The 17,981-nt window shown below is 47.7% G+C and overlaps 1 protein-coding gene across 1 annotated transcript in view; it reads left to right on the forward strand.

Annotated features, from left to right (window-relative positions):
- Window positions 1–5,714: 5,714 nt before the first annotated feature.
- Window positions 5,715–17,981, forward strand: part of LOC306894863 (uncharacterized protein) — a gene marked incomplete at its 3' end in the record, with an annotated part of 55,092 nt that continues 42,825 nt past the window's right edge. Inside the window, exons 1-8 of the mRNA XM_079457702.1 lie at window positions 5,715–5,950; window positions 6,032–6,151; window positions 6,224–6,342; window positions 6,410–6,578; window positions 6,649–6,767; window positions 6,884–7,356; window positions 7,969–8,328; window positions 12,244–12,373. Coding sequence (XP_079313828.1) covers window positions 5,731–5,950; window positions 6,032–6,151; window positions 6,224–6,342; window positions 6,410–6,578; window positions 6,649–6,767; window positions 6,884–7,356; window positions 7,969–8,328; window positions 12,244–12,373 — 1,710 coding nt within the window. The 5' untranslated portion in view covers window positions 5,715–5,730. The remainder of the gene's footprint in view (window positions 5,951–6,031; window positions 6,152–6,223; window positions 6,343–6,409; window positions 6,579–6,648; window positions 6,768–6,883; window positions 7,357–7,968; window positions 8,329–12,243; window positions 12,374–17,981) is intronic.

The following is a 17,981-nucleotide window of genomic DNA, read 5'->3' on the forward strand; positions in this document are numbered from 1 at the left end:
AGAGAAGCGCTTTGATCTGCGCCGGCGAGTCAGGAACTCCGAGGCTGCTCATTATTCTCCACCCCGTTCCTCGTCATCATCCTTCGATCGCTCAGCCTCAGTCGCCGATGCTGCCTCCGAACCCATGCAGCTGGGGGGCGTACGCATTTCTGCCAAGGAACGAGAACGGAGGATGAGTAACCGTTTGTGTCTTTATTGTGGCTCCGATAAGCATTTCGTCTCAACGTGTCCGGTAAAAGCCAACGCTCGCCGGTTGTAGGAGGGAGACTGGTGAGCACTACTTCTCTGGTCCCTCCACTTAAGTCCTGTACTACCATTCCGGTTCACCTGCACTGGTCGGGTTCTACTGTTTCTACCAGGGCTATGATCGACTCTGGGGCCGAAGGGAATTTCATCGACGAGGCATGGGCTCTCGAACGGGGTATTCCCCTTATCGATCTTAAGGAGGCCACTCCCCTTTTTGCCCTAGATGGTAGTTCCCTTCCCAATGTGTGCCGAGAGACTATTCCCCTTTCCCTCACGGTCTCTGGGAATCACCGTGAGACCATTTCCTTTTTAATTTTTCATTCCCCTTTTACTCCCATTGTTTTAGGTTTTCCCTGGTTAGTTCAGCACAATCCCCAGATAAACTGGCTTAAGGGCACAATCTTATCATGGAACCTGTCGTGTCATGTAAAGTGTTTAGTATCTGCCATTCCCCCTGTCTCCTCTGTCTCTGTGTTTCAGGAGGAGCCTGGTGATTTGACCGGAGTCCCGGAGTTGTATCACGATCTGCGGGCGGTGTTCAGTCGTTCCCGGGCCACTTCGCTTCCTCCTCACCGTCCGTATGACTGCAGTATCGACCTTTTGCCTGGTGCTGCGCCACCCCGCGGGAGGCTTTTCTCCTTGTCTATTCCGGAGCGTAAGGCTCTCGAGAATTACCTCTCCGAAACCCTCGAGGCTGGCACGATTGTTCCCTCCTCCTCTCCTGCTGGGGCAGGCTTCTTCTTTGTGAAAAAGAAGGATGGATCTCTGCGTCCCTGTATTGATTATAGGGGGCTTAATGACATAACTGTCAAGAATCGATATCCTTTGCCACTTATGTCATCGGCCTTTGAGATCTTACAGGGAGCAAGGTTTTTCACAAAGCTAGACCTGCGTAACGCCTACCATTTGGTACGCATAAAGGAGGGGGACGAGTGGAAGACCGCCTTCAATACGCCCCTCGGGCATTTCGAATACCGGGTCCTTCCTTTTGGGCTTGTTAACGCTCCCGCTGTTTTTCAGGCTCTCGTAAACGACGTTCTGCGCGATATGCTCAACATATTTGTTTTTGTTTACTTGGACGACATTCTGATTTTTTCACCCTCTCTCCAGGTGCACATTCAGCATGTGCGACGCGTCCTCCAGCGTCTTTTGGAGAATCGTCTCTTTGTTAAAGCGGAGAAATGTTCGTTTCATACGCATTCGGTAACCTTTCTCGGGTCCGTTATCTCGGCGGAGGGGATTAGTATGGACCCCGCTAAGGTCCAAGCGGTCACTAATTGGCCCGTGCCTGACTCTCGCACGGCTCTCCAGCGTTTTCTTGGCTTTGCGAATTTTTATCGCCGGTTTATTCGAGGGTTTGGTCAGGTGGCCGCTCCGTTAACCGCTCTTACCTCGCCTAAGTCTTATTTCGTTTGGTCCGACTCCGCTCAGAGGGCTTTTGACATCCTTAAGTCGCGGTTTACTACGGCGCCCATCTTAGCCACTCCCGACAGTTCAAGGCAATTCATTGTCGAGGTCGATGCCTCAGAGGTGGGCGTTGGGGCTATTCTTTCCCAGCGCTCAGCCTCTGATGGCAAGGTTCACCCATGCGCTTACTTCTCGCACCGTCTCTCACCCCCCGAGCGCAACTACGATGTCGGCGACCGTGAATTGCTCGCCGTCCGTCTGGCTTTAGGAGAGTGGCGGCACTGGTTGGAGGGTGCGTCAGTTCCGTTTATTGTTTGGACCGACCACCGTAACCTTGAATACATTCGTTCCGCCAAGCGTCTGAACGCGCGACAGGCTCGGTGGGCGCTATTCTTTGCTCGGTTCGAATTTACTATTTCCTTTCGACCGGGGTCTAAGAATGTTAAGCCCGACGCGCTTTCCCGTCTCTTTGATTCCTCGGCGATCCCCTCGACCCAGGAGGCTATAATACCCCCTGCACGTGTGGTTGGGGCGACTGTTTGGGGAATAGAGAGGCTGGTAAGACGCGCGCTCGCTCATTCCATCATTCCACGATGCTGCCCTAAGAATTTGCTTTTTGTTCCAGTATCCGCTCGTCGAGCCGTCCTCCAGTGGGGACACTCCTCCAAGTTGGCAGCCCATCCCGGCGTTAGGGGCACCCTCGCCTCGGTTCGCCAGCGCTTCTGGTGGCCCTCTCGCGAGAGGGACATTCGTCGCTTTATTGCCGCCTGCGCCGTTTGCGCCCAAACTAAGTCTGGTCATACCTCCCCGGCTGGCCTTCTTAGACCTCTGCCCGTTCCGTCACGTCCCTGGTCACACATAGCTCTCGATTTTATAACGGGTCTGCCGTCGTCGGCCGGCAATACAGTTATATTGACGGTCGTCGATCGCTTCTCTAAGGCGGCACATTTCATTCCGCTTTCGAAACTCCCTTCCGCCAAGGAGACGGCTCAGATAATGGTGGATCACGTCTTCAAACTACATGGTCTCCCCTCGGATGCAGTTTCTGACAGGGGTCCCCAATTCGCCTCCCAGTTTTGGAGGGAGTTTTGCCGTCTTATCGGTGCCTCTGCCAGTCTCTCGTCCGGGTTTCACCCTCAGACCAATGGTCAGGCCGAACGCGCTAATCAGAGTGTCGGTCGCATACTGCGCAGCCTCGCTTTTCGGAATCCCGCGTCTTGGTCCGAGCAGCTTCCCTGGGCGGAATACGCCCACAATTCCCTTCCCTCCTCGGCCACTGGTCTCTCTCCCTTTCAATGCTGCCTTGGGTACCAACCACCCCTTTTTACCGCTCAAGATTCGGACTCGACCGTTCCGTCTGTTCAGGCGTTTATCCGACGTTGCAAGCGTACCTGGAGTAGGGTGAGATCAGCGCTTAGCCGCTCAAGGACGCAAATGTGCGTCACCGCTAATAGGCGTCGCGTTAAGAGCCCCCGCTACCGTTGTGGCCAAAAGGTGTGGCTTTCCACCCAGAATCTCCCCCTTCAGTCCGTTTCACGAAAGTTAGCCCCTCGGTTTATCGGTCCCTTTCGTGTCACCAAGGTCGTCAGTCCTGTCTCAGTCAAACTAAGATTGCCCCTTACTCTCCGTCGCGTCCATCCCGTCTTTCACGTCTCCTGCGTCAAGCCCGTAGTATCCGCCCCTCCGCGTCCCTCTCACCCCCCTGTTTTAGTCGAGGGCGCCCCTGTCTACAGGGTTCGCAAGCTACTGGACGTTCGCCGTCGAGGTCGCGGTTGCCAGTATTTGGTGGACTGGGAGGGGTATGGTCCTGAGGAGAGAAGTTGGGTTCCTTCTCGGGACGTCCTGGACCGCTCGCTCGTCGATGATTTCCTCCGCTCTCGCCAGTCCTCCTCCTCGGGAGCGCCGGGTGGCGCTCGTTGAGGGGGGAGTCTGTTATGATCTAGTCTTTCTCCTTTTCCTGTGCTTCCCTCTCCTGATCACACTCGGTATTTTACACACACACCTACTTAACGCACGCACTCATCACACACTCTCCTCCAGCTGTCTCTTGTTTCCCCCTGCCTTCCGCCTGATTTCGCGCACCTGTACTCTCTTCCCGGTAATTACACTGGCTACTTCTTTCCTCTCCTTTCTCTATCTCTTTGTCAGATCGTTTGTTTTTCTCCAATGAAAGGAGTTACTCTGCCCTAGCTCTCCTGTCATCCCGGGTATTGTAGTGTTGCAGATATTGCTATTTTTGCTCTAACCTGTGTTCTCCATGTCTGCTTAGTGCTACGGCTGTTTTTTGCCATTGCCGTTTCGGGGTTCCGCTGACCACCCGCTGCGTCATCTCCCGAGGGACTAAGTTCTCAGTGGTTCTTTCTTCCCCCATCTACGGACGCTGTTCCGGGTGCTTTCAGTTGATTATTCTACGGGAAGATATCTATTTTGTCTGCCTCTGCGGGAGGCTTTCTGTTTTGTCTACCACTGCGGGAGATTCCCTTGTTTTCCCATTAAAGACTTTATTGACTGTGATTCGCTTTTGGGTTTTCTCTGTCCATATAACAATCATCTAACACTCATCACTAGAGAACTCATGTGCAGTGAGAACATGACAACTTTGTATTATTATTAGTTCTGTTTTATTTCTGTTGTTTCATTCATTCATTTACTGATTGATGAGTTTGTTTATTGGTACATTTATCTATTAATTTAAACTTGAAGTCATTTTCAGCACATTAGTAAATCCACTGTATGCAGAGCGGAAATGTCAACACATGGTAGGGATCCTCAGAGAGCAGCAAATAAATCAAGTTCTGATGAAAGCATGATGCACATGAAGTAATCACACAATAAAGAACTGTAGAGGTCCTCATTCATCTTCATAGGACAGAAGGTATCAAGTTGCTACACTACACAGTAAAAAACACCAATTTCAGATGCCTTCGATTTTTAAGTTAAATAAAATTATATTATATATCGTATATAGTATTTATCGTGCTTACTGTCACTGCTCCGCCAGCTTCAATATTTTGCAAGTTAACTCTTATCTTATTATGACAAACATTATATCTTTGATGAAATATGTATTTTATAGTCTTAGACCTTTCCAGTGATTTGCAAAATCGATTTGTATATAATATGTGTTTTGTCTTCATTGTGTTCACAAGTCCCTGTCCATTTTGTATTTTTTCATTGTGTATGTTCATTAAATAGGCGATGCCTATCAAGGGGTTAAAAAATCGAGTTGTAAAATACAACTATATATCATTTAAAACAGCTATATTACCTTTTTAAGATGTTTTTTTACATCACTTTGATATATATATATATATATATATATATATATATATATATATATATATATATATATATATATATATATATACATGTGTATATAATATTTTTGTGGCGTCAAACCAAGCATTGGCAAACCTGGATTTTCGTGGTAAAGCAGCAAGAAGACCCACAAAATGGTCAGTTTTTATAATAGCAAGATCAAACTTGACAAAACACTTGGTGAGACTTGGAACTATAACAGATTTAATTTCAAGGTTGAAACAAAAAAAATGTTTTTATAAATTCTCAAAGCAACAAACTTAAACTAAAATAATTTGAACTAAAATAGGTATTAAAAAGTTGTAAAATACAACTATATATTTTTAGTCCAATAAAATTTAAGTTAAATCATTTAAAACAGCTATATTACCTTTTTAAGATGTTTTTTTACATCACTTTGATTTTCAAGTATTTGTAATTCTTTAAAACCACTGTAAACAAATACTGCGCATCCAACGCTTTGGTGTAAATAAACGCGGCTTCTTAGACCACGTTATGCAAACCGCAGTCTTTCCATTGCAAACTACAGGAAACCACCATGGCCCCAGAAATAACGCTTTATCAATACAGGCTTCAGATTTTCTAGATATTTGTGTTAATTCACAAAGTTATTAGACACAGGTGAAAACAATAAGCTAAGTGGTGATTGATTACACAGATGACAGATTTGATTGGTCAGCCATGTAAATTAACAAGTGATTGAGTACAAAAGGTGAGTAAAAATAGCACACTAGAATAGAGTACAGTATTGCCCTTGCGATGCTGGGGCTTAGGGATCTTTTACTTTTTGGCTTGACTGTGGTTACAGCAAGCTGTTTAAGGATTGGTCATGCTGCTGTTTCAGGAATGGGTTTTCCTCATGACACCATTGCCAACAGAACACTCAATTTTGGCAAGCTTATTATTGGCAGTGGTGTATCCAATGCTTCTGCTGGGAGAACAGGAGAAGAGACTAATGGCTACTGGTCTGGTGAACAAGGTATGTTCACAGTAAAATGTTTACATTGCATGTTTTTTTAAATGGGCAACTTGTTAACTTGTTTTATTCCACTAAATTAAGCACTATTCCAACTTGCTGAGGATAAGCTGAAACGTCTGGGTCCTTCTGTGCACTGTGGTAATGATGCCATGACATTGCGTGTTCCTGGTCCAAGAATGCCCCACTTCCTAGTTGATAGAGGTAAGCCTATACAACCTTTTGGTTTCCTTTTCCCAATTGAAGGTCTGTTATGGTATGGTTTCTCTTAAATAGGAGTGGGTTCTCCAGTGCCTGTGTCTGAAATCCCAGCCAGCTGCAGTATCTCTGTGAAGAGGATTCGTCGGGATGTTTCGTTTTCTGTTCCTTTCAGTGGCTGTCCTGTCCGACAACAGGTCATTTATACATTTTTGCTGCAGTTGTTTGTGCAAATGGGTCTTAATCTTTTCTCTCTTCTGACAGGGTGGAAGTTATATTGTGTCTATGATTATAATGGGGGCACCTGTGCAGGCGTCATGCCCTGTGAGTTCTCCCCTTCCTACGGATTTTGCTTCCCATCCTACAGCTACTTGCTTGCCCACTGGAATGGTTGTCTTGCTTGGACTCGGGGCTGAAACTGTTATGATCAAAGGTAGTTTTTGTCTTATTCTTGAGTGAATTTAAACTTGACTAGTTCTTGAGGATTTTCCACCTCCTTTCAGTTGATGGATCATGGCAGCCTCTGCTGTCAGAGTACTCTAAATGTGGGTTCACATTGGATACTGTTCGTGGTGATCTGGTGGTTACAGCACCATTTACTGGAAGCTGTTGGGTAATGAAGGTAAGACGTAATAGTCCTGTCAACTACACCTTTTTTCTTTGCTTTTCTATGTGTACTTGACAACCGGATTGTTTATTATGAAAGCCAATATTAATGTGCTTTTGTCTTTTTTTCAGGATATGGAAAGGTATCTCCCTTTGTTATACCTTGACCGTGAAGTGACTCTTTCCTGCCCTTTGACACTGCCAACAGCATCCCCCACCGTACGTTCTGACCCTCAAGTACCCATAACCATTTATAGGCCGCCAGGGCCCCATAGGCCAGGGCCCCATAGGCCAGGGCCCCATAGGCCAGGGCCCCATAGGCCAGGGCCCCATAGGCCAGGGCCCCATAGGCCAGGGCCCCATAGGCCAGGGCCCCATAGGCCAGGGCCCCATAGGCCAGGGCCCCATAGGCCAGGGCCCCATAGGCCAGGGCCCCATAGGCCAGGGCCCCATAGGCCAGGGCCCCATAGGCCAGGGCCCCATAGGCCAGGGCCGACCCCTGCTGGACCCCACAGGCCAGGACCGACCCCTGCTGGACCCCACAGGCCAGGACCGACCCCTGCTGGACCCCACAGGCCAGGACCAACCCCTGCTGGACCCCACAGGCCAGGACCAACCCCTGCTGGACCCCACAGGCCAGGACCAACCCCTGCTGGACCCCACAGGCCTGGACCCCACAGGCCAGGACCCCACAGGCCAGGACCAACCCCTGCTGGACCCCACAGGCCAGGACCCCACAGGCCAGGACCAACCCCTGCTGGACCCCACAGGCCAGGACCCCACAGGCCAGGACCAACCCCTGCTGGACCCCACAGGCCAGGACCAACCCCTGCTGGACCCCACAGGCCAGGACCCCACAGGCCAGGACCAACCCCTGCTGGACCCCACAGGCCAGGACCCCACAGGCCAGGACCAACCCCTGCTGGACCCCACAGGCCAGGACCCCACAGGCCAGGACCAACCCCTGCTGGACCCCACAGGCCAGGACCCCACAGGCAAGGACCCCACAGGCCAGGACCAACCCCTGCTGGACCCCACAGGCCAGGACCAACCCCTGCTGGACCCCACAGGCCAGGGCCCCCCACTGCACCTTCTGACCCCCACAGGCCAGGACCCCACAGGCCAGTACCAACCCCTGCTGGACCCCACAGGCCAGGGCCCCCCACTGCACCTTCTGACCCCCACAGGCCAGGACCCCACAGGCCAGGACCCCACAGGCCAGGACCCCACAGGCCAGGACCCCACAGGCCAGGACCCCACAGGCCAGGACCCCACAGGCCAGGACCCCACAGGCCAGGACCCCACAGGCCAGGACCCCACAGGCCAGGACCCCACAGGCCAGGACCCCACAGGCCAGGACCCCACAGGCCAGGACCCCACAGGCCAGGACCCCACAGGCCAGGACCCCACAGGCCAGGACCCCACAGGCCAGGACCCCACAGGCCAGGACCCCACAGGCCAGGACCCCACAGGCCAGGACCCCACAGGCCAGGACCAACCCCTGCTGGACCCCACAGGCCAGGACCCCACAGGCCAGGACCCCACAGGCCAGGACCAACCCCTGCTGGACCCCACAGGCCAGGACCAACCCCTGCTGGACCCCACAGGCCAGGACCCCACAGGCCAGGACCCCACAGGCCAGGACCAACCCCTGCTGGACCCCACAGGCCAGGACCCCACAGGCCAGGACCCCACAGACCCACCCCTGCTAAATATCAAGCGGGTACATGAAAGGATAAGTTCTTAATTGGGTGTTCTCCTGATGCCTAGTGTAATGTTTTGTCTTTCAGGTTCTTGAACAAACCTAATAAATCTTGACTAAACTGTAGTTTGTTTCTGTGACTAGTTGTTTAATGTTTGAATTGTGGCAGATTGTTGGTCCAAAAATCTCTTTAAATGCATTTTTAGGCTAAACTAAACCTGACTAAATGATATTTGGAAGAATGTATTGTTCAAACAACCCTATAGACACCGGAGAAAAATCTGGACAAGTTTTATAATACATTTCCAGTCGTTATATTTTAAACCATATCATACAAGAGTTCAAGTTAAGGATTCAACACAAAGGAGACCAGGGGCCTGTACCATGAATATAGCTGAACAAACTCAGGGTTATTGGATTAGTTTTGGGTTGACAAAACCAAACCAACGTGATCAAGCTTTGTTGGTACCATGAAGCAGCTCGTGGAGTTTCTTTGTCAACTCCAGCTTTGATCAAAAATCTTGAAACTGCACAGTTTCAGTGAATGAAGTGTTATACCTGTAGGACAGTTTACAGATGGGACAGAGTTCGACTTCAATGAGAAGAATCTTCAGGTTAAACCTTCAACGCTCCCTTATGCATCTTCCGAGTTTTGATAAAATAATCTTTCAACTGCTTTCCTGGCCTCTCCACCATGATAGATTTTCAAGTAGAATATCTTTTCACCCGCTGGAATAAATTTTTAATAGAGACTCCAGGCTCCACATCGAGAGAGAGCGGTGCTTTATAGCGGATATGTTTCGTTTGTTACTTTGCCTGCATTTTCCACCAGTTGTGGCGAGCAGAGTAACGACACGTACACTATAAATGCCAAACAACCCCGGAGGGCAACTTTTATTGAAATAGCCGCGGGAGCGGGAAAAGACTGGGAAAGGCGCTCCTACTAGCCACGGCAGATAAGTCCTGGATACCAGACCTTTGAGTGGGTGGTTTGTTGCGCTGGTTGTTTGGGTGGCGGTGTCGTCCTGCCGAAGGGTCAGTCGTCTGAACCTCATAAAACACAGAAGACATACGGAGGTTGGAGGTTGTGCGTGCGTGCGTGTGTGCGGAGAGCTTGCTCACCGTGGCTTCAGCTTTTATAACGGCTCTGATGAGCCGCAGGTGGTAACAGGTGCGCCACTCTGATTTCCTCCGTCTCCACGGCGACGCTGATTTTGCAAGGGGTGACTCGTCACATGGCCCTTAAGTGGGCAGTCTCTGAGAAATTTAGGGAAAATCTACAAGGGTCACCCTGTGTTGTGGACACTGATAATAATCCTTTGCGGTATTTGAATACAGCTAAATTGGGAGCAGTAGAGCAAAGGTGAGCCACCGGGATAGCCACATTTGAGATGAGACATCTATTAACCGTATTCAAAGTGCAGCTCAATCAACACTCAAAAGGCTATATTACCACAACTCACCACAAGAGGGTGGGGTTTAGTGAAACAACACTGAATATGATATTATATATGAATATATAAGCTACTTAATACTAAAATAATGATATAATAAACATTAGGCAATAATAACAACTCTATGTAAAAGGAAAGAAGTGTGAGACAGCTTTCGAGCAACTTAGTTGATTCACAACACTACATAACGGGTTCTCACTCCGCGTGTGTTTCGCGCTGGATGACGGTCGTGCAGGTAGAGAGGAGAAGAAGAGAAGAGGATGACACCATTAGCAAAGCGGGGATGTTTTCATTTTCATCCTTAAACCTCAAACTACGTAGTATGTTTTGGACATTTTATAAACATAGCGTAATTATAATAATAAAACATAGTGGGATATTCAGTGATATTGGCCCTGCAATATTGAGTGGATAAAATATAGAAACCCAGATAGCAAAATTTATGTGGCCCAGATCTGGCTCACATTGGACACATTCATCAGGCCCACTTTTGGCATGGAATGATGGCACTTGAGCGGTCCTCCCTTGTTTGCCAGATGTCAACCAAAAGAAAGCCTTAGCAGTGCCACATGTCAGCCAAACACAAAACAAATAAAGCAGATCTGGCCCAAATCTGGGCAACAGTAGATTTAATTTTGGCCCAGATTTGGCCCAGATCCAACACCTTGCTCTGGCCCACATAACGCATTGAATGATGGCACTTGGGTGGTTCACTCCTGTTCGCCAGATCTTAACCACAAGAAAGCCTAAGCAGTGCCACATGTCAGCCAAATACAAAACAAATAAAGCAGATCTGGCCCAAATCTGGGCAACAGTAGATTTAATTTTGGCCCAGATTTGGCCCAGATCCAACACCTTGCTCTGGCCCACATAACGCATTGAATGATGGCACTTGGGTGGTTCACTCCTGTTAGCCAGATCTTAACCACAAGAAAGCCTAAGCAGTGCCACATGTCAGCCAAATACAAAACAAATAAAGCAGATCTGGCCCAAATCTGGGCAACAGTAGATTTAATTTTGGCCCAGATTTGGCCCAGATCCAACACCTTGCTCTGGCCCACATACCGCATTGAATGATGGCACTTGGGTGGTTCACTTCTGTTCGCCAGATCTTAACCACAAGAAAGCCTAAGCAGTGCCACATGTCAGCCAAATACAAAACAAATAAAGCAGATCTGGCCCAAATCTGGGCAACTGTAGATTTAATTTTGGCCCAGATCCAACACCTTGCTCTGGCCCACATACCGCATTGAATGATGGCACTTGGGTGGTTCACTCCTGTTCGCCAGGTCTCAACCAATCATGACAGATCAATCAGATAATTCAGAAACATTTTATTTATTAATATTGCCAAAAACAAACATTGCATGATTACACATACAAAACTGGGAAGCAATCTGAATATGCAAAAAAGAACAATAACAATAAAAACAAATAAAACACAGAAATGGTGTTAAAAATGAATTAGACTATTAATTAGACAGGAACCATCAAAATACATAGGTTTTAATGAACTCCTTGACTGGGCCCATCAGCTCCATGGCAGTCTTGCAGGCTTGTTAAGGGATACACAAATAAAAGAAATTATTGACATGCACAATTTAGAAATCAAACAATTTAATTCATGATTAAAATTATATAATAGAATGATTAAATGACAGAATAAAATTTCAACCTAGATACATTTCACCATGTGCAGAAAGCCCTAATGTGGAGACAGATTCTAACATGGTGTGTGTCACTGAACAGTACATTTAAACTGATGCTTTATAAAATAATTATTTTAAATTATTTGTAAAATTTTAAACCGCAGTTATAGTTTGTTTCAAATTGCTGAAACACAACTTTTCTGAACTATGGCTCCACTTCTCAAAACTTTATACACAATACCACCAAACATGGATACAAAATGTCACATACTTCTTGCAAAAGCGAACACTTCAATGCATTAACAACTTTAAGCTTCAATAGTTATCTTAATTAAAAGAGAAAACCATCTTAATCTCATCCAATAATACGTTTATTATTCCTTTAAGAGTGAGTTTTGTCAATGTTGGAATTTTTTTTACTGTCAGACCTGTGCTACTATGAATTACATCATTAGCTGCGTTTACATGGAACATTGTAATTCAACTAAAAATTCAATCTGAATGAAATATAAACACGTCAATCAGATTAAAAATGCCCAAACCGATAGAATCTTTAGTCGGATTGTAAAGGGTGGTTTATGCCGTTTGTAATGCACTTGATAAGAAGTAGGAAGTTTTGCCCATGTGGCCAGGACCAATCCCTGCTGGACCCCACAGGCCAGGACCCCACAGGCCAGGACCCCACAGGCCAGGACCCCACAGGCCAGGATCAACCCCTGCTGGACCCCACAGGCCAGGACCCCACAGGCCAGTACCAACCCCTGCTGGACCCCACAGGCCAGGGCCCCCCACTGCACCTTCTGACCCCCACAGGCCAGTACCAACCCCTGCTGGACCCCACAGGCCAGGACCCCACAGGCCAGGACCCCACAGGCCAGGACCCCACAGGCCAGGACCCCACAGGCCAGGACCCCACAGGCCAGGACCCCACAGGCCAGGACCCCACAGGCCAGGACCCACCCCTGCTGGACCCCACAGGCCAGGACCCACCCCTGCTGGACCCCACAGGCCAGGACCCCACAGGCCAGGACCCCACAGGCCAGGACCCCACAGGCCAGGACCCCACAGGCCAGGACCAACCCCTGCTGGACCCCACAGGCCAGGACCCCACAGGCCAGGACCAACCCCTGCTGGACCCCACAGGCCAGGACCAGCCCCTGCTGGACCCCACAGGCCAGGACCAGCCCCTGCTGGACCCCACAGGCCAGGACCAGCCCCTGCTGGACCCCACAGGCCAGGACCAGCCCCTGCTGGACCCCACAGGCCAGGACCAGCCCCTGCTGGACCCCACAGGCCTGGACCCCACAGGCCTGGACCCCACAGGCCTGGACCCCACAGGCCTGGACCCCACAGGCCTGGACCCCACAGGCCAGGACCCCACAGGCCAGGACCCCACAGGCCAGGACCCCACAGGCCAGGACCCCACAGGCCAGGACCCCACAGGCCAGGACCCCACAGGCCAGGACCCCACAGGCCAGGACCCCACAGGCCAGGACCAACCCCTGCTGGACCCCACAGGCCAGGACCCCACAGGCCAGGACCAACCCCTGCTGGACCCCACAGGCCAGGACCCCACAGGCCAGGACTCCACAGACCCACCCCTGCTAAATATCAAGCGGGTACATGAAAGGATAAGTTCTTAATTGGGTGTTCTATTGATGCCTAGTGTAATGTTTTGTCTTTCAGGTTCTTGAACAAACCTAATAAAGCTTGACTAAACTGTAGTTTGTTTCTGTGACTAGTTGTTTAATGTTTGAATTGTGGCAGATTGTTGGTCCAAAAATCTCTTTAAATGCATTTTTAGGCTAAACTAAAAACCTGACTAAATGATATTTGGAAGAATGTATTGTTCAAACAACCCTATAGACACCGGAGAAAAATCTGTGGACAAGTTTTATAATACATTTCCAGTCGTTATATTTTAAACCATATCATACAAGAGTTCAAGTTAAGGATTCAACACAAAGGAGACGAGGGGCCTGTACCATGAATATAGCTGAACAAACTCAGGGTTATTGGATTAGTTTTGGGTTGACAAAACCAAACCAATGTGATCAAGCTTTGTTGGTACCATGAAGCAGCTCGTGGAGTTTCTTTGTCAACTCAAGCTTTGATCCTTTGATCCAAAATCTTGAAACTGCACAGAGATTCAGTGAATGAAGTGTTATACCTGTAGGACAGTTTACAGATGGGACAGAGTTAGACTTCAATGAGAAGAATCTTCAGGTTAAACCTTCAACGCTCCCTTATGCATCTTCCGAGTTTCGATAAAATAATCTTTCAACTGCTTTCCTGGCCTCTCCACCATGATAGATTTTCAAGTAGAATATCTTTTCACCCGCTGGAATAAATTTTAATAGAGACTCCAGCTCCACATCGAGAGAGAGCGGTGCTTTATAGCGGATATGTTTCATTTGTTACTTTGCCTGCATTTTCCACCAGTTGTGGCGAGCAGAGTAACGACACGTACACTATAAATGCCAAACAACCCCGGAGGGCAACTTTTATTGAAATAGCCGCGGGAGCGGGAAAAGACTGGGAAAGGCGCTCCTACTAGCCACGGCAGATAAGTCCTGGATACCAGACCTTTGAGTGGGTGGTTTGTTGCGCTGGTTGTTTGGGTGGCGGTGTCGTCCTGCCGAAGGGTCAGTCGTCTGAACCTCATAAAACACAGAAGACATACGGAGGTTGGAGGTTGTGCGTGCGTGCGTGTGTGCGGAGAGCTTGCTCACCGTGGCTTCAGCTTTTATAACGGCTCTGATGAGCCGCAGGTGGTAACAGGTGCGCCACTCTGATTTCCTCCGTCTCCACGGCGACGCTGATTTTGCAAGGGGTGACTCGTCACATGGCCCTTAAGTGGGCAGTCTCTGAGAAATTTAGGGAAAATCTACAAGGGTCACCCTGTGTTGTGGACACTGATAATAATCCTTTGCGGTATTTGAATACAGCTAAATTGGGAGCAGTAGAGCAAAGGTGAGCCACCGGGATAGCCACATTTGAGATGAGACATCTATTAACCGTATTCAAAGTGCAGCTCAATCAACACTCAAAAGGCTATATTACCACAACTCACCACAAGAGGGTGGGGTTTAGTGAAACAACACTGAATATGATATTATATATGAATATATAAGCTACTTAATACTAAAATAATGATATAATAAACATTAGGCAATAATAACAACTCTATGTAAAAGGAAAGAAGTGTGAGACAGCTTTCGAGCAACTTAGTTGATTCACAACACTACATAACGGGTTCTCACTCCGCGTGTGTTTCGCGCTGGATGACGGTCGTGCAGGTAGAGAGGAGAAGAAGAGAAGAGGATGACACCATTAGCAAAGCGGGGATGTTTTCATTTTCATCCTTAAACCTCAAACTACGTAGTATGTTTTGGACATTTTATAAACATAGCGTAATTATAATAATAAAACATAGTGTGATATTCAGTGATATTGGCCCTGCAATATTGAGTGGATAAAATATAGAAATCCTTTTAATTAAAAAAATATATATAAAACCCTCCCCCTTATCATTCAGAGACGTTGCTTTGTGGACCTTTGGCAGTGATGGGGGGTTCGTTCGAACCACCCGAACCCCCCCTGCCTACGGGCTTGTTCTTACTCCAAGTTTTAGGGGTGCTGAAACAATCCCCATGCTGAAGCACCCCTAAAAAGGGGCTAGCCTCGCCCATGTTTCAGTTTAATCTCTGTAAATGTATGGCTTTTATTTGTTACTTTATTAAGTTTCTCTTTATTTATACAGTAATGTACTTTTAAAATATAGCTTATCTTTGCAAAATAACTAAGAACAATGGATAAAACCCCAATAAGTACATAAAATCAAAGACTATTTATTTTAACAAAATGATTGGACAATGGGAAAATAATCATCAAATGTTGTTTCTCCCAGTAAAAGAAAAACTATAAACATGTAATGGGTCCCTCCAATGAAACAGAACAGTAATTTTTGTGAATTGCAAACAAACATTTAATGTTAATTGGACAGTAGATATACAAGCAGAGCATGAAAACATAGCTACATTATGATAATAAAGGCCTTCTTAAGCAAAGAGATGTGTTTGTAAGAAAAATATCCATATTGATAACTTTATAATCGAAATGATCTAGCTTCTGACAGACGACCGTATGCATTCATATGGGGTCAGAAGAATCGTCCATCATAGATCACAGATTTCAGATTAAAAACAGTCCTCCATTTCCACACTTGGGTTGCCATGGTCATCTGATGTAGATCCACAAGCACATGTTTATCTATAATCTGAAATCACAAAAGAGGGACATATTATAAAATACTATTTAAATTTAGTAAGTCGGACTTGTTCCCAGTGCATGTCGGACTCCGGCAGGGCTGCCCTTCTGTTCGTAATTTTTATGGACAGAATTTCTAGGCGCAGCCATGGGCCGGAGGGTGTCAGGTTTGGGGACCACACGATCTCGTCGCTGCTATTTGCGGATGATGTTGTCGTGTTGGCCCCTTCAAACCAGGACCTTCAGCATGCACTGGGACGGTTTACAGCAGAGTGTGAAGTGGCTGGAATGAAAATCAGTACCTCCAAATCCGAATTCATGGTCCTCAGTCGGAAAAGGGTGGCTTGCCCACTTCAGGTTGGTGGAGAGTTCCTTCCTCAAGTGGAGGAGTTTAAGTATCTCGGGGTCTTGTTCACGAGTGAGGGAAGGATGGAACGGGAGATTGACAGACGGATCGGTGCAGCTTCTGCAGTAATGCGGTCGCTGTACCGGTCCGTCGTGGTGAAGAAAGAGCTGAGCCGCAAGGCGAAGCTCTCAATTTACCGGTCAATCTACGTTCCTACTCTCACCGATGGTCATGAGCTTTGGGTCATGACCGAAAGGACAAGATCCCGGATACAGGCGGCTGAAATGAGCTTCCTCCGCAGGGTGGCTGGGCGATCCCTTAGAGATAGGGTGAGAAGCTCGGTCACCCGGGAGGAGCTCGGAGTAGAGCCGCTGCTCCTCCACATCGAGAGGGGTCAGCTGAGGTGGCTTGGGCATCTGTTACGGATGCCTACTGGACGCCTTCCCCGGAAGGTGCTCCGGGCCCGTCCGACCGGGAGGACACCCCGGGGAAGACCTAGGACACGCTGGTGGGACTATGTCTCCCGGCTGGCCTGGGAACGCCTCGGTGTCCCCCCGGAAGAGCTGGAGGAAGTGTCTAGGGTGAGGGATGTCTGGGCATCTCTGCTTAGACTGCTGCCCCCGCGACCCGGCCCCGGATAAGCAGAAGAAAATGAATGAATGAATGAATGAATGAATGAATATTTAAATTTAGGGTTAGGACTACACCTAACCATGAATGACTCTTGCATAGTGCACCTTTAAGGTGTAATGGATTAGTTAAAGCATTCTTTTAAATTCACAAACTCATTATGGAGGAAACACTGATTCAACCTTTTCCACCAAGGGAGAGCTGGTGCTGGTTCTGAGCCAGAGCCTAGTTTCAAATCGGTTCTTTGTTTTTCCACACACAAAGCACCAGCTCCGAACCAGAAAGAGTAGTAGCACCAGATCATTGCTGGTCTAGAACAGAGCCAAGTAAGAACCTCTTGCGTCAGGGGCTGGGTTACCGGGACCAACAAGACGAATAGAAACTTGTGAGCACCATTTTCAAATAGCAGCATGTCGAGTTAATAGCAGCTTGATTATAATATCCTTGTATGTAAGTTACTATTAGCCTGCCCAGCTAATAGTGCACCCCAGCTCCGTCACAAGAGCCTGCATGTCTGTGTAGTGATTGAGCTCCGTTGCTCATATACAAACCAGTGGCCTGGCCAGCTAGCACCATTGTTTCACTGACAGCCTTTTAAATGATTTGTGATTATCAAGTAAAGAATTATATTTTTCTGTACGGATTCACGTCTCATTGTCTTGTGATTGTGGGAGAGAGAGAAACGAACTTGTGTGCCCTTGTAGGGGTATTTCCCCAGCTGGGTCAATGCTGGGGTGGCGTAGTCGTGACATATTATAGTTTTGCTATTTGAGAGCGTGATCTCATTTACCCGTATAGTCGTGAAAATCGAAATCGATTTTTTCTAAAGAATTCTCATATTTGCTTTTTACACAATGTTCCGACTGGCTCAGAGCCATAACAAAAGATAGGAGACCATGCCTCAAACAAGCAGTGCAAAACATACATTTATTATACATGTAACACAAGTTTCACCGACAGAACCAAAATATCAGGTGTGGATGTGAATATCAGTAATGTAGTGCGAGTGCATGGATGTATTGTGTGTATGAATGTGAATGTTGAGTGTAAACATAAAAGACATAAACATGAAAATAAGTTCTCTATTGTGTCTTTCTGCGCGTTTCACTATGAAATACGAGGTTACGTCAAAAACACATGAAAACAGTCCGTTGTGTTTTAATGGAAAGTAAACAGTCGG

Source organism: Barbatula barbatula, assembly GCF_947034865.1.
Source record: "Barbatula barbatula genome assembly, chromosome: 5".
Taxonomy (NCBI): domain Eukaryota; kingdom Metazoa; phylum Chordata; class Actinopteri; order Cypriniformes; family Nemacheilidae; genus Barbatula; species Barbatula barbatula.